At 38.5% G+C, this 17,326-nt stretch overlaps 1 protein-coding gene across 1 annotated transcript in view; it reads right to left on the bottom strand.

Annotated features, from left to right (window-relative positions):
- LOC110132557 (follitropin subunit beta-like) overlaps positions 1 to 8,986 on the bottom strand; it is a 121,802-nt gene extending 112,816 nt beyond the window's left edge. Inside the window, exon 1 of the mRNA XM_070472792.1 lies at positions 8,926 to 8,986. Coding sequence (XP_070328893.1) covers positions 8,926 to 8,986 — 61 coding nt within the window. The remainder of the gene's footprint in view (positions 1 to 8,925) is intronic.
- Positions 8,987 to 17,326: the final 8,340 nt, after the last annotated feature.

Below are 17,326 nucleotides of genomic sequence, written 5' to 3'. Positions count from 1 at the left end.
TCAGTTCATAACTAAAAGAAGTATGTCCCTATGAACATGAGTTAGCCCTACTATTAACACATGTCCCTGTAGAGAGCAGATCTTAACATTGTACTGGAGGCAAAACATGGATTTTAAGTTTCAGACATGACTTCTGAATGTAAGTAGAAACAGTACTTCTCCCTTAATAGTCATAATGTTAACTAAAGTAGAATTAAGTGTTGTGGATCACGGGAGCCAAAATTTTTATCCCCAAAAACGTTGGTACCTCATCATCACTCCTTTCTGCTGACAGAATCCTCTTGGAAAATCCATTTTTACATATTTTGGTGCTGAAGGCCGACCACAGAGTTGATCATGAGACTCAACTAATTAATACAGCGTATCTGTTCACTATAGTGACTGGTTTCAGGGTGACCTCAAGACCCAAGTGGTGGTAGTGATAAAGAACCCGCCTGTCAATGCAGGAGACATAGAGCTGCAGGTTCGATCCCTGGGTCGGGAAGATCTCCTAGAGGAGGGCATGGCAGTCCACTCCAGTATTCTTGCCTGGAGAATCCCATGAACAAAGGAGCCTGGCGAGCTACAGTCCATGGGGTCACAAAGAGTCAATACAACTGAGCGACTTTCATTTTCACTTTCAAGACCCAGGACATTGATTGGAACATTCAAGGAAGAGCTTTTCAGTGACATCTTTCATCTAAATGTCATGTAAACCTTGAATTGACAGTTGCCATTTTGCCACCAAATGAGGAAAATTTATCTAAAAATGAAGACATTTTAGTCTTTGGATCCAGCTTAGCTTAGGCTTTATAATCTCCTGGACTTCTTAGTTACATTCGTTAATATAAATATTCTCTTCCCCCTTTTCCCCTTAAATTCTTTGGAGATGGACTTCTGTCATGTGTTTTCAAAAGTGCCTGATTAATACAGAAATCACAAGTCAGAGAACAACTGTAATCTATAAGGGAAAACACAGGCTTCCTTGAAAGCAGTTAAAACTATTTATAGCAAAAGGGGTGGTCATGGTAACAGCATATTTTTAATAATATAAATGTTAACTCTATCTCTCAGTAGCATGTGTAATATTTTTGCTTATAAAAACTTCCAGTTAGGGATCATTTTGTAATAATAGAATGGAGTTTGCTCCTTTGCAAGTTTTGTAATTCCTAAAACAGGAATTATTTCTATGAAGAATGCTACTGTGAACCCATAATGGCTTTTATGGAAGTTAATAACTATGAATCAATTTACAGTTTTAACCAGAAAATTTTTTGCCTATGAAAGAGGATACATGAAGTAATAGCACAGGAAGCCTAGGTAATACAAAGTTATATTTTCTGCCTTAAAAATGTTGCCAGTGCTCTGGATTCTTTCATTTGAAAGAGATGATGCTTGGTTCATTTACTGGTCTTATTGGGTGAGTGATTGCATGAAATCATCATTTGCAGATAGATCACCAAAACTCATTTCTTGCTGCTGGGTAACAGAAGAGGTGACATATTCGATTTGAAGGCAGAATTTTGACAGGACCTTCTTGAAAGAGCTAGGAAACTAACAGGTTTACCCTGTCCTCTTTTTGGTTTAGGCTTCCCAGGTGATGGACAGTAAAGAATCTGCTTGCAATTCAGGATACCCAGGTTCCCTGGATTGGGAAGATCCCCTCGAAAAGGAAATGGCAACAGGCTTCAGTATTCTTGCCTGGAGAATTCTGTGGGCAGAGGAGCCTGGTGGGCTACAGTCCATGGGGGTCACAGAGGAGTTGGACACAACTGAGCAAATAACTCTTTTTCTTTTAAACAAGGAAGATATTCCACTTGCCTAGTGGAAAATGAAAATTATTTTTTAAACTGTTTTTTTTCTTTTTGCTTTTCTATTTGCTTTTCTATTTCAGACAAAAGCTAGGTCAAGCTAGCTTAAGCAGAAAAGGAGAACTCATCAGAAGATTTAGAAATATAAGAAGGGACAACCAAACTGCAAGAAAGTCAGGGAATCTGTTGGACCCCAGAGAGAGCACAGAGAAGGCAATGGCACCCCACTCCAGTACTCTTGCCTGGAGAATCCCATGGACCGAGGAGCTTGCTAGGCTGCAGTCCATGGGGTCGCTAAGAGTCGGACACGACTGAACGACTTCATTTTCACTTTTCACTTTCATGCATTGGAGAAGGCAATGGCAACCCACTCCAGTACTCTTGCCTGGAGAATCCCATGGACCGAGGAGCTTGCTAGGCTGCAGTCCATGGGGTCGCTAAGAGTCGGACACGACTGAACGACTTCATTTTCACTTTTCGCTTTCCTGCATTGGAGAAGGCAATGGCAATCCACTCCAGTACTCTTGCCTGGAGAATCCCAGGGATCAGGGAGCCTGGTGGGCTGCTGTCTATGGGGTCGCACAGAGTTGGACACAACTGAAGCGACTTAGCAGCATTAGCCAGAGAGAGCTGAGCCAAAGATTACAATTTTAATTTTATCAAATGCTTCTACAAGAATTTATTTTTATATTCTTGTATACTTTATACAAGAATTTGTTATACTTGTGTCTTTTTTCTTGTCATCTATATGACTTCTATTAATATATTATTGGTTAGAGTAAGATAATTTCTGTATGAAATAGAATCAAAGAGTATAATTGTTCAAACAAAAGTTTTTTTTGTGGATAGAACTAGAGGGACGGATAAGTTAAGGCAGTGCTCTTCCACATAATCATTGAGAGACTCAGATTGACAAATACTTTACCATCATCAAAATATAGCTTCCTAGGTCCTAGAATTGTTCCTAGTCCAACTACCCAACTGGGAAGGAGTGAGAGTGTGGAGCAGTGATTTATACGAGGTACCTGGAACTGGTACAAAGCACTTTTGTTCATATTCCATTGGTTAACATTCCATCATGTCAGTTCAGTTCAGGTCACTTCAGTCACTCAGATGTGTCTGACTCCTTGCGACCCCGTGGACTGCAGCACGCCAGGCTTCCCTGTGCATCACCAACTCCCGGAGCTTACTCAAACTCATGTCCATCGAGTCAGTAATGCCATCCAACCATCTCATCCTCTGTCATCCCCTTCTCCTCCTGCCTTCAATCTTTCCCAGCATCAGGGTCTTTTCAAATGAGTCAGTTCTTCACATCAGGTGGCCAAAGTATTGGAGTTTCAGCTTCAGCCTCAGTCCTTCCAATGAACACTCAGGACTGACTTCCTTTAGGATGGACTGGTTGGATCTCTTTGCAGTCCAAGGGACTCTCAAGAGTCTTCTCCAACACCACGGTTCAAAAGCATCAATTCTTTGGTGCTCAGCTTTCTTTATAGTCCATCTCTCACATCCATGCATGACTACTGGAAAAACCATAGCCTTGACTAGACGGACATTTGTTGGCTAAGTAATGTCTCTGCTTTTTAATATGCTGTCTAGGTTGGTCGTAGCTTTTCTTCCAAGGAGCAAGTATCTTTAAATTTCATGGCTGCAGTCACCATCTGCAGTGATTTTGGAGCCCCCTAAAAGTAAAGTCTGTCACTGTTTCCATTGTTTCCCCATCTATTTGCCATGAAGTGAATGGACCAGATGCCATGATCTTAGTTTTCTGAATGCTGAGTTTTAAGCCAACTTTTTCACTCTCCATCATATGGCAACACCTAATTGCAAGGATGGTTGGGAAATATAGTCCCAGTTTAGGCAGCTAATTTATATCAATAAATATAAACCATGATTGAATGAGAAATTTTAGTGGATAGCTGGTCATCTCTATCATAGTGTCCTAATATAGGGTTATCTTTGACTTTTTGGAATTAACCACACTGGTAATAAAGTATTATTCTTTTAAGAATATATATACATATATATGAAAATTGACATTTCTTTTAATAAGTGAGCAGCATTATAGTTTTGTTTTTCTGTGCCAAATAGTTTATTTTCATTAGTGTGCTTTTGATTTTATATTAAGTATTTTGGGGAACACAGGGAAAGTGTGAGATTATCTATTTAAGTTTTGTAAAGATTCATTCATAAAATATCTTGCCTAAGGTCTTAAGAGAAATTTTTCCAGTTTTGAGATATAATTGACATAAAGCATGTCAATTGTAAGGTGTACAACATAACGATTTGATAAATGTACTTATTGTTAAATGATTACTGCAATATGTTGAGTTAACATCTGCTGCTGCTGCTGCTGCTGCTAAGTCGCTTCAGTCGTGTCCAACTCTGTGCAACCCCATAAGCGGCAGCCCACAAGGCTCCCCCATCCCTGGGATTCTCCAGGCAAGAACACTGGAGTGGGTTGTCATTGCCTTCTCCAATGCATGAAAATGAAAAGTGAAAGTGAAATCCCTCACTCGTGTCTGACTCTTAGTGGCCCCATGGACTGTAGCCCACCAGGCTCCTCCATCAATGGGATTCTCCAGGCGAGAGTACTGGAGTGGGTTGCCATTGCCTTCTCCGAGTTAACATCTATAACCTCACATACTTACAATTTTCTTCCTTGTGATGAGAACTTTTAAGATGTCCACTGTAAGCAACTTTCAATAATACAATAAAGCATTGTTAGCTATACTTATGTTGTACACCCCTAGAACTTATTTTGCACTGAAAATTTGTACCTTTTGACTACCTTCACTCATTTCCCTCACCCTTTCTTACCTGCCTCTGGCAACCACAAATCTGTTTTGTGTTTATGCATTGCTTTTTTAGATTTCACATATAAGTGAGCTCAGACAGTATTTGTCTCTCTCTGTCTGACTTATTTCATGTAGCATACTGCCCTTATGGTCTACAAGTGTTGCAAATGCCAGGATTTTCTTCTTTTTCATAGGTGAATAATATTCATATAAAAATATAAATGCTACATATTATATAATATATAGGTATCAGATTTTCTTTATCCATTTATCCATTGATAGACACTTGGGTTGTTTGCATATCTTAGCTATTGTAAATAATGCTGCAGTTAACATGGGGGTGCAAATGTCTCTTTGAGATAGTGATTTCTTTTCCTTTGGATATATACCTAGAAGTGGAAGTGCTGGGTCATGTGTTAGTTCTATTTTTATTTGTTGAGAATGTTCCATACTATTTTTCATAGTGGTCACACCAAATTACATTCCCACTGGCACTGTACAAGGATTCCCTTTCCTCCACATCCTCACTAACAATTTATTTCTCGTGTTTTGATGAAAGCTATTGTAACAAGTGTGAGATGATATCTTATTGTGGTTTTGATTTGCATTTCCCTGATGATTAGTGATGCTGAGCATCTTTTCATGTGTCTGTTAGTCACCTACATGTGTTCTTCAGAAAAATATCTATTCATTTCCTATGCCCAGTTAAGATCAGGGTTTTCATTTTTATTTTTATTGTTACTGAGTTTTGCAAGTTTATATATTTTGGATATTAACTGTTTGGCTGATACATGATTTGCAAATATTTTATCCCATTCTGTATGTTGCCTCTTCATTTTGTTGAGGGTTTCCATTGCTGTGCAGAAGCTTTTAGCTGGATGTAGTTTTACTTGTTTATTTTTGCTTTTATGCCTTTTTTATGCCTTAGTTTTTGGTGTCAAACTCCGCCCCACCCCCAAGATCATTTCAAGACTAATGTCAAGGAGTTTACCCTGTATGCCTTCTTCCAGGATTTTCATGGTTTCAGATCTCACATTCAAGTCTTTAATCCATTTTGAGTTGATTTTCTGTGTGGTATGAGATAAGGGGTCCAGTTTTATTCTTTTGTATATAGCTGTCTTGTTTTCCCAACAAGAGTAAGCTTTTAAAAACAAAGTTCTTTATTTCTTCCTATTTTTCTCCCTCTTCAGATATGTTTATTCGTTTCCTTTTATCTTGCTAAAAAAGCATTCGTGTCATTCACAGAATTGTGAAGATAGTCTTTTTTACTATATGCAATTATTTTAATTTATTTGGTATTTGATTTCTTTTTGTCATTTATTATTTCTCATTCTGTGTGTTATTTGTCTCTACATTTTCAAATTAGTCTAGTTGTTTATCTACTTCATTTCCCTGGCTCCCCTGGTCTTATGTACCTCCCTAACCCTCTCCCCAGCTTCCCACTTCTGCCGAAGAAGCTGCTCTTGGAATTGTTTATAAATTTTCTTTTTTTCTAATTTACCCTAAATTATTTCTACTTTTTTTTAATTAAAGAAACTTTAATTTTTTTATTTATTTTTATTAGTTGGAGGCTAATTACTTTACAATATTGCAGTGGTTTTTGCCATACATTGACATGAATCAGCCATGGAGTTACATGTGTTCCCCATCCCGATCCCCCCTCCCACCTCCCTCTCCATCCCATCCCTCTGGGTCATCCCAGTGCACCAGCCCTGAGCACTTGTCTCATGCATCCAACCTGGGCTGGCGATCTGTTTCACACTTGATAATATACATGTTTCAGTGTTGTTCTCTCAGATCATCCCACCCTCGCCTTCTCCCACAGAGTCCACAAGTCTGTTCTATACGTCTGTGTCTCTTTTTCTGTTTTGCATATAGGGTTACCGTTACCATCTTTTTAAATTCCATATATATGCATTAGTAATTATTTCTACTTTTGTCTTTATTCCCTCCTTTTGATTTTTTGGATTTATTGTCTTATTCTAAATTCTAAAATTTAGTTCTAAAGTCACTTTAAATTAAAGAAGTCAGTAATTTCAGTTTTTGTTTGTTATGAAGTGTTCACTGAGTATATATTTGGCTAGAGTTCATAGAATCTTAAGTGTACTACTATTGCATTTTCTAGCATTCCTATTTATTTTTACTTTATTTATGAAAGAATTTAGTTAGTAGACAAAAATTTTAACTTTCAAATCTTTTATTGCTTGTTTTCAGAGAATCGAATTTGTACTCTTGCTTCTTTGGGGAAATATATTGTCGTTTTCTTTGTGGTATTTGAGGAAAAGATGGATATCTTATTTTTAAGATCTACTGAGTCACCCTTACAGATTCTATTAATAATTCTATTACTTAATAATTAATTAATAATTCTATATTCACTCATTTTTCCAACTGAATTATCTTCTACACTGAGTGATAAAAACAAAGTACACCAATAATATATTTTGTTCATTTTAGAAATTTTTAAATTTACTCTTTTCTTACCATACAAATGATGACTATACTTTGCATCTATAGCTTATGGACTGAATCCTTCCTCATTATAAATTCTGTATCTTAATTTGAGTTTGGTCCAAATTGTTTTGTAATAGATGATAGTATTCAGTTTCAGTTTTGTGGCATGAGCTTTCAATGTTATCAATCTTTACTATTTTTATGGTTTATTTTATTTGTTTTTGCAAAGGGGGTTTCCCTTAAATTTAAACCTGTAAAATGTATTTCACAAAAGTTCCTATATTGCAATATTAAATGAAAAAAGGAGACCATAACATTAAGACTCACTATGATATGTAAGAAAATGTATACATATGGACAAAACATGGAAGAATATATAAAAAATCAAACTGGTCACATTAAGGCAAAAAATGTAGAAAAGTTTAGCATATTTCCTTGGATACAGTTAGAATGTTATCTTAATTATAATAATAAATAATCCCTGGGGTTAAGAAATTAAAGACCTCACAAGATCTGTGAGGTTCATTGGTGTCATACATGGGTGATAAGAAATATATAATCAGTTAAGTGTCTGATGCAATGTTGTTGTTGGCATATTCCTTCCGATGGATATTCAGGGTTATTTACTTTAGGATTGACTGCTTTGATCTCCTTGCAGTCCACAGGACTCTCAAGAGTCTTCTACAGCCCCGTAGTTCAAAAGCATCAATTCTTTGGCACTCAGCCTTTTTTATGGTCCAGCTCTCACATCCATATGTGACTAATGGAAAAACCATAGCTTTGACTAGATGGATCCTTATCAGCAAAGTGTTGTTCAGTTGCTCAGTTGTGTCCGACTCTTTGAAACCCCATGGACTATAGCATACCAGACTTTCCTGTCCACCATCCCCCGAAGTTTGCTCAAACTCACGTTCGTTGAGTCAGTGATACCACCCAACCATCTCATCCTCCGTTGTCCCCTTCTCCTGCCTTCAATCTTTCCCAGCATCAGGGTCTTTTCAAATGAGTCAGTTCTTCACATCAAGTGGCCAAAGTATTGGAGTTTCAGCTTCAGCATCAGTCCTTCCAAAATATTGATTTCCTTTAGGATTGGGCTTTCCTGATATCTCAGTTGGTAAAGAATCCACCTGCAATGCAGGAGACCCTGGTTCAATTCCTGGGTTGGGAAGATTCTCTGGAGAAGGAATAGGATACCCACTCCAGTATTCTTGGGCTTCCCTTGTGGCTCAGCTGGTAAAGAATCCACCTGCAATGCAGGAGACCTGGGTTTGATCCCTGGGTTGGGAGGATCCCCTGGAGAAGGGAAAGTCTACCCATTCCAGTATTCTGGCCCAGAGAATTCCATGGACTCTATAGTCCATGGGGTTGCAAAGAGTTGGACATAACTGAGCAACTTTCACTTTCCTTTAGGACTGACTGATTTGATCTCCTTGCAGTCCAAGGGACTGTAAAGTGTCTTTTGTAATACCACAGTCCAAAGCATTAATTCTTTGGCACTCAGCCATTTTTATTGTCCAACTTTCACATCCATACATGATTTCTGGAAAAACCATAGCTTTGACTATTTGGACCTTTGTCAGCAAAGTAATATCTCTGCTTTTTAACATCCTGTCTAGGTCTGTCATAGCTTTCCTTCCAAGGAGCAAGAGTCTTTTAATTTCATGGTTTCAGTCACTGTCCATGGTGATTTTGGAGAAATAAAATCTGTCATTGTTTCCCCATCTATCTGCCATAAAGTGATGGGACCAGATGCCATGATCTTCATTTTTGAATGTTGAGTTTTAATAAAGTTTTTTCACTCTCCTCTTTCACTTTCATCAAGAGGCTCTTTAGTTCCTCTTCACTTTCTGCCATTAGGATGGTGTCATCTGCATAGCTGAGGTTACTGATATTTCTCCTGGCAATTTTGATTCCAGCTTGTGCTTCATCCAGCCCAGGATTACGCATGGTGTACTGTGCATATTAGTTAAATCAGCAGGGTGACTATATACAGCCATGACGTACTCATTTCCCAATTTTGAACCAGTTTGTTGTTCTATGTCCGGTTCTAACTGTTGCTTCTTGACCTGCATACCAGTTCATTAATGGTAATGAGACTCCATTTGATGTCAGTTTCCCCTATTGTCACTTGCCCAATGTACCTGCCTCCAGAAAGGTTGCTTTGCCTAACTAACCTTCCTCTCAGTCTTCCATATTATCATTTCTCACTCCTCCACTGCCTTCTTGGCTTCCCAGGTGGCTCAGTGGTAAAGAATCCACCTGTAATGCAGGAGGCACAAGAGATGTGGGTTAGATCCCTGGGTCAGGAAAATCCCCTGGAGTAGGAAATGGCAACCCGCTCCAGTATTCTTGCCTGGAAAAGCTAATGGACAGAGGAGCCTGGCAGTCTCCAGTCCATGAGGTGGCAGAGCTGGACGTGCCTGAGCATAGTGTATCCATTGCCTCCTTACTGGAGCATCTTTCAAGAACCCAAGTGGGAGTATCATGGTGCCAGATGTCCTAGTGAGGCTAAGAAGCAGATGAAGGACAAGTGTTGTATTCTTGTACTTGTGTAGCCCTCTTCTGCATACAGGTTGAAACTAGTGCCTTATTTCTAAGAAATATGGCAAAAGTGATGGGCTTTCACTCCCTGTGACTTTCATCTCCTCTCTCGCGCTGGCTCTGATGAAGCCAGCTGCATGAGCCATCTATGGAGATACCCTTGTGGCAAGCAATCCCAGGAGGCAGGCAGCCAATAGGTCCTGAAGAGCTGAGGCCTTCAGTCCAAACTTCTGTGAGAAAATGAATCCTGTCAACAACTACTGGAGTGAGCTTGGAAACGGATGCATCCCCAACTGGGCCTTAGGTTGACTGCAGTCTTGTCAAAGCATCTAACTAAGCTGCAGTGCATTCTAGGCCCTGGAAAACTATGAGGTAATAAATGTGAATTGTTGTAAGTCACTAAAAAATTGCTGAAGGTGTTTCCCTGTACAAGGGTACCCCTGCTAGTAATCTACTACTATTCAAAGTTGACAATTAAAGTAAATTTCCTTTTTAGATTTCAGGCTTTGGACTGTGGTCAAGATTTATGTATACTTTTGTTTGGATCATCCTGCATTTGGAGAAGAAAAAATGCTATTACATAATTTATACACATGGAATAAATCCAGTACTGGCTAAGGTTATTCATTTGTAACTACATGAAAACCCCAATTAGTTGCTTGCTCCCATGAATTCTGAGCCTAAAATCCCTTGAACAAATCTCTGACTCTTTCTAGTTGTTTCTACAAGTAGCTTATTCATTTATTGATTGATTGTGTATTACATGGAAGAACTTGGGCCAGAGATTATAGAGATTAAGAGAAAGTTTAAGTAGGTACACAGATAAATAAGAACAGTCCTATTTTGAGCGTTGTTAAATGCTGTTGGGAGTAGGACAGACAATCATGATTACTGATAGAAATGTGGATTCATCTAGGACTCAAGTTAGGGAAGACTTCCTGAAGGTGGCAGCATGTGAGTGGAATCCTGAGTCTCAACTAGGATTTTAAAATACATTTACTCATTTGGCTATGCCAGGTCTTAGCTGCAGTACATGGCCGGCCCTTTAGCTGTGGCAAGCAGGCTCTTTTAGTTGTGGGATCTTTCATTTGTGACATGTGGGGTCTAGTTCCTTGACCAGGGATTGAACCCAGGCTCTCTGCATTGGGAAGGCAGACTCCTAGCCACTCGACCACCAGGGAAATCCCTTAACAAAGATTTAATGGCTGGCAATAAAGATAGGAAAACAGGAGAGACCAGTGAATTTCCAGGTGGAGAGAGGAGCACGTGCCAAATAGAAGTTATTCTAGGGGGGCAGTGAGAGTCTCAGTTAGCAAAATAAAGTTAGAGCCAAAGCTGAAAATGTAAGAAATGATAACTTTTAGGGGAAGCTAAACCATTTGTACCTCACTGGCCAGAGTTCAAAAACAGAAATACTTGAAGAGGCTAGGCAAGTCTTGGGGATAACTAAGCAGGCCAAATGTAAGCACAAAAGCCCCTACTGGAAGGAGGGCTGTGAAAAACCAACCTTTGCTAATGGCTTAAATTTTGTATCCAGTTCTAGTTGATTATGACCATGCTTGAAAGTGGGCTCAGGCAGAGTTGCCAGTTCTTGTGGTTTTTCAAGAAAAAAATAATCTAGATGTATGTAAAATTGACTGATTTTTCATTACTGGCTTAAATTTTTAAAAAATTTTGTGATGCCAAATAAAACACTTTTGTTTTGTTTATAGTCCAAGGATTATCAGTGGTGGAAGAGAATGCTGTGTAAATCAACTGTTATCTTAGGAAGATTAGGGAGATTCAGTGTTTGTTACAGACTGGAGAGGTTAAAGGTGTCAAAAAAAATTGAACCAGGACAGTCAAACAGGAAAGAAAGATTTTGTTCAAGACTAACATCATTGGGAAGTGAGACTATTATAACAGAGGGAGAGATTGAACTCAATTCCACTGTAACAAAAAGCAAGAGAGTATTTAAGTGCTAGAGTGTGCAAACAGAAAAATACTGAGGGAAGTTAGTAGGGACATTGATCGCTGTGTTTAAGCTGCCTGTATTTGGTAATTAGTTCTTGTCAAAGTTAGGCTCCCGCCCTTCCATGTAGAGGTATTCTATCTTTGATAATTATATTTCAAAGAGATGGCTCTTAGGTCCTCAAGAAATCTATTCCTTTATTATAGAAGATTTGCATCTTAAAGAGTCTGAGGAAGACCTTATAATTGCAAGTTTTCTAAAGTAAGCTGCTCCAAAAAAAGGGATGTCAAGGGCCCATAATCAAGAAGAAAGTTGTCAAAAGTTTATTCAAGCTGAGGGAAATGTTAAAGCCCTCTTGGTCAAAAGATAAATGCAGGGTGATGAGTTAAAAGCTATGGTAATAGTCCATGTATTAGGTTCTAAAATCTAAAGTGAAGGACTAATGCCTGAGTTGGGAAAATTTGTGAAAACTTTGAAATGGGCCAAAAAGATTACTAAGCACTTTCAGTAGAAAAGTATGTGTTTTTTAATGCACACTCTACCTGGCTACTTGGTTCTGTGGGGTTTGTGCCTTTCATTGTCTATGAGAAATTTTTCAATGTTTTATAATAGAAATTGTAGTTAACTGGCAGCAATTCAAATGAATCTTTTTCATAGACCTGCAAATGAGAACTGTCAGTGACAATCCATTTTCCTGCTCCCTCCACTCATATGGTAAGCCTGTTTTATATCTACATATAAATTATTTACACCTTTTTATAAATTGATTTCAGTATTTCTTATTGCTTATATATGTGAGGTCCTTTGAATAATTGGAACGTTTTACTAGGTTCCCTATTAGTGAATGAGGTGATATAATATTTGACACATGTTCATTTTAATATGATGGTTTTGATTTTATCTTTAAAAATTGTTTTTTAATACCTGTAATAGAAAAGAAATTCATGACCCAATGATGAGTGTGGGGCTTAAGGAGAAGGGAAAAGATGAAGATGCTGTTGAATTGTGAACCAAGGTGCCTGGATGGCTAATTTATCATAACCAGATATAGGGGAAGCAGGATGAAGACAAGTTCTTGTGTTGTAGGGAGAAGAAAGGCTTTCTTTTCTTTTCTTCCTTTCATTTTTCCTTCCTTATTCCCATCTTTCCTTTCTTTCTTTTTTTAAAACAAGTACTGAGTTTGAGAGGAAGTTATAATATCCTGGCCAATGGTTTGCCCTTTGGAAAGGTGTGACTGGAGCTCTTGAGACACATCAAGGTGAGAGGCATCAATCTGGGAAGTGTCTGCGTAGAAGTGGCTGCGGAGTGATAATCTCCCTGAGGAAGGAAGTAAAGAGAGGAGATGAAGGCAGAGTCTTGCAGATCTCCCAGATTTAGGGACAAGATGAAAAGTTGAGACAGCAGAGCAAGATAGATCAAAAACGATAAAATGTTCACTATTTTGGGGGGGTGGGCGCTAGTGGCCTTTTTAATCCTTCATCTATTTTTTTCCCCTGAGAATTTTGTTTTAAACCTCATAGCCTTATTTCTATCGTATAACCTGCATTCACACAACCTGGCCTCCATGTCTTCAATATTCATCTCTCTCCCTTGATAGCTCAGAGTCTGCCTGTCACTTAGAACCCAAGAACCAAGGTGTATAACTCAGCACAAGTGGATTCATGTCTCCGAGGATCAGTTTTCTCACATGACGAAAGGGGACAATTATGCTTTCTCCATACAGTAATTGTGAGAAATAAGTGTGATAACACGAGACATTGTCTAGCACAGCATTTGGCAAATAGTAAATGTTCTTTGGCTCTGAGGCTGAATTGCCAAATAAGCTACCCCATGATGGCATGATTCATCTGTAACTTGTGCCTACAGCTGAAAGATTTATAATTATACTGCATTTATTGGGGGAGAGCTATTTATCACAATGAAAAATTGTTTTTTGTATTCCAAGAGAATTAGCTTCCCTCTAAATTTCATTTTCTTATTTCTTTTTTCCTTTTCTTTTCTTGACTTTAGTGTATCCTGGAAAACATTTTTTTTTCCTTGCCTGTGTGTCATTTCATGATAGACTGTCATGAGGTTACACACAGAGACTACAAAAATATCAGGAAAATATGGAATTGTAAAACTAGAGTTCAATCAAATACAGAACTTTAGTTTAATATGAACCTTTATATTTTTTTTCTCCATGGGCATTCCATATTGTAGGGAGCATGGAGGTAGCTTGCTCTAAGCATTCAGGAGTAATTAGCTAATTTGATCTCTGCTAGCATCTACTTTTTGTGTTACATTTTATTCATAAGCTTTTCTTAAACACATATTTATAATTGAAAGGTTTGGGGGCTCATTATATGCTTTTTTTGGATTGTTGCATTCACATGAAACTTTCTCTAGGAATCAATCTGAAAATAATGCTTTTTTATTTTTAACTTCATCATACCCAACCCTGCTTTATGGAAGGGAAAAAGAAGAAAGTCTTCAGGTTCCTGTTGAATTTCCATCCCTCTCCTATAGTTTCAAAAAGATCAGACAGATTCCACATATTGGCTGCCACATAAAGCAAAAACCAAATCAGATGCATATGTGAAGCTGTTATAAAAGAAAGCTTTACAGAAGGGAAATAAAAGGCAAGCAGGCATACCTGGGTGTCAGCTGAAGAAAGCCCTACTGTCATAATTAAAGGCTCAGGGAAAATATTATCAATCATTGCCTGTGGACCCACTGTTGAGTGACTCATTTGTTTGGTTTTTCTGTAAATGGGAGACCCAAGTGCCTATTTAGAAAATCTGTTGATATGGTGTAATATGAAACACTTTAATAACTGTTGTGATTTGTCAGATCCTTAGTCTGTGCAAGAACTATGTTAAACGACCTGGCATCCATTTGTCTAATCCTAGTGGTAGTTCTATGAAAGGGGGAACCAGCATTAGCTTCATTTTATAGGTGAGAAAACTGAGGCCAGAAAGGTTAGATAAACCACCCCAAGTTTATACCTGGTAAATTCCAGAGCCAGAATGTGAACTTAGGCTCTTTGGAGTCAAAGACTATCCCCAATCATTCTGCTAAAAAGTTAATGCTACATTTTAAAGTATCCAATTAATCTACTTAAGAATGAGTCTATCTAGGATATAATGTTGAAGGAAGCCAGTGCAACCATCAAAAATAGTTTAAAAAGTTAATGCTACATTTTAAAGTATCCAATTAATCTACTTAAGAATGAGTCTATCTAGGATATAATGTTGAAGGAAGCCAGTGCAACCATCAAAAATAGTTTATGTTCTCAATTATTAAATCACGTGTTTAAAAAATTACTTTAGGTATTTATTTCATTGTCCCATGTGTGCTCAGTTGGTTGCTCATGTCCGACTCTTTGTGAGCCCATGGACCGTAGCCTGCTAGGTTCCTTTGTACGTGAAATTTTTCCAGGCAAGAATACTGGAGTGGGTTGCCATTTCCCACTCCAGGGGATCTTCCTAACCCAGGTTTTTAATGTGTATCTCTTGTGCCTCCTGCATTGGCAGGTGGATTCTTTTACCACTACACCTGCATTGCTGGCTTGAAATGCAGCATTCAAAAAAGTGAGATCATGGCATCTGGTCCCATCATTTCATGGCAAATAGAAGGGAAACAATGGAAGCAGTGACAGATTTTATTTTCCTGGGCTCCAAAATTACTGCAGTTGGTGACTACAGCCATGAAATTAAAAGACACTTGCTTCTTGGAAGAAATACTATGGCAAACCTAGACAGTTATATTAAAAAGCAAAGACATCACTTTGCCAACAAAAATCCATATAGTCAAAGCTATGGTTTTACAGGTAATCATGTGTGAATGGTATGAATGTGAGAACTGGACCAAAAAGAACACTGAGCACTGAAGAATTGATGCTTTCAAACTGTAGTGTTGGAGAAGACTCTTGAGAGTCCGTTGGACTGCCAGGAGGTCAAACTAGTCAGCCCTAAAGGAAATCCATCCTGAATATTCATTGGAAGGACTGATGCTGAAGCTGAAGCTCCAGTAGTTTGGCCACCTGATGCAAAAAGTTAACTCACTGAAAAAGAAGCTGATGTTGGGAAAGACTGATGGCAATAAGAGAAGGACGCAACAGAGGACGAGATGGTTCGATGGTACCACTGACTCCATGGACATGAATTTGAGCAAACTCCAAGAGATATTGAAGGACAAGATAGCCTGGTGTGCTTCAGTCTATGGGGCTGCAAAGAGTCGGACCTGACTTAGCAACTAAACAACAACTCCTCTTCCTCACCCAGATTTCAAAACTGTGTCTCTCGCAACTCCTGCATTCTCAGGCAGATTCTTTTACCACTACACCACCTGGGAAGCCCATTTCATTATATGTTTAAGGTAATAATCTAGTTCCATGTTCCTCAACTAGTTGGGCCTGGTAGGTCTGACAGTGTATATTGATTGCTTATGGATCAAGAAGAGTAAGAAGTACTAATTCGATCTTTTTGTTCCCCTGCCCCCTTCCTTTCTTCTTCTTCTTCTTTTTTTTTAAACAAGTGGTTATTGAACAGTTATTAAACTCTTGGACTGGAGCAATGAGAAACTTCCTACATTTACAATGCTTTCATTCCAGAAAATTTAAGAAATAATAAGTAAATATGAGTATTTCTGATAATGATCAATGGCATGGAGAACATAAAATAGAAGGCTATGGTGATAACTGGGTAGTAGGTTCCTTTAGGCAGAATCGTCCTGAGCTATTCAGCTAATGATCTGAGGGATAAGAAGCCAACCACCCAAAGAACTGAAATTAAGCCTCCCAGGAATTAAAAAATGAACAAAAAACAGCAAGGACAGAAGCCCTGTGGATGGAAAGACTTTGGTATATTTAAAGAACAAACAAGCCAATGTGACTGGCCCATGATAACAGTGACAGGAGTTGAGGCCAGAGTTAAGACAGTTGGAATGGTCACTTAGGACCTTGCGGGTTCTTGTAAGGAGATTGGACGTTGTTCTCAATAGAGAAATCATTTAAATGGGGGTGGTGCCATGATCTAAGTTTTAAAAGCTAACTCTGTTGTGAAGAGAAAGAACTTAGGGGTCAGGAGGAGAAGCAGAGGGACACTTCAGGAGGCATTTAGAGTGAGGTAGAATAAGGATGATGGCAGCCAGGTATAAGACCAATCAACCAAGGGTGCTGTTTCTTAGAGGGAAAGGGGTAAAGGATGGTAGGTGAGTAACTAACAAGGTCTACTGTAGATGAGATAATAAAGATGAGATTAAGAGAAGAATCAGATTTAAGAAGTAAGGAAGTATAGAAGCTGGTTTATCCTATGTAATTTGTGGAGATTGTGATTTATCATAACAAAAAGGAGGTTTCTTTGTGGATATATACATCTACCTACATCCATATTTTGTTTTCCTTCAAGTCCTTCACAGTTCACAGCTGAGGCCAATGACTTGTCTTTCTTCTCCCGCCCTCTCCTTCAGCCCTTTTGTAGCCTCAACAGCACCTCAGGGTCTAGGGCCACTTAGGAGGATCTAGTGAGATCTAGATCTGAGACTCCGTGCTAAAGCACACTTTGAAAAAGTGAGGCTCATACTTCCTTTAAAGACTGGAAAAGATTGATGTTTAAAAAAGAACTATCATCCAGGCAATGGAGTATTATTCAGTACTAAGACAAAAGAAGCTATCAAGCCATGAAAATATTTAGTGGAAACTTCAATGCATATTACTAAGTGAAAGAAGCTAATCTGCAAAGGCTCCATACTTTTTGGTTCTGACTTTATGACACTCTGAGCTTCCCCAGTGGCTCCACAGTAAAGAATCCACC

The sequence above is a fragment of the Odocoileus virginianus genome, chromosome 10 (assembly GCF_023699985.2).
Source record: "Odocoileus virginianus isolate 20LAN1187 ecotype Illinois chromosome 10, Ovbor_1.2, whole genome shotgun sequence".
Taxonomy (NCBI): domain Eukaryota; kingdom Metazoa; phylum Chordata; class Mammalia; order Artiodactyla; family Cervidae; genus Odocoileus; species Odocoileus virginianus.
The sequence above is the reverse complement of the archived record's forward strand: the minus strand, read 5'-3'. Positions and strand labels throughout refer to the sequence as shown.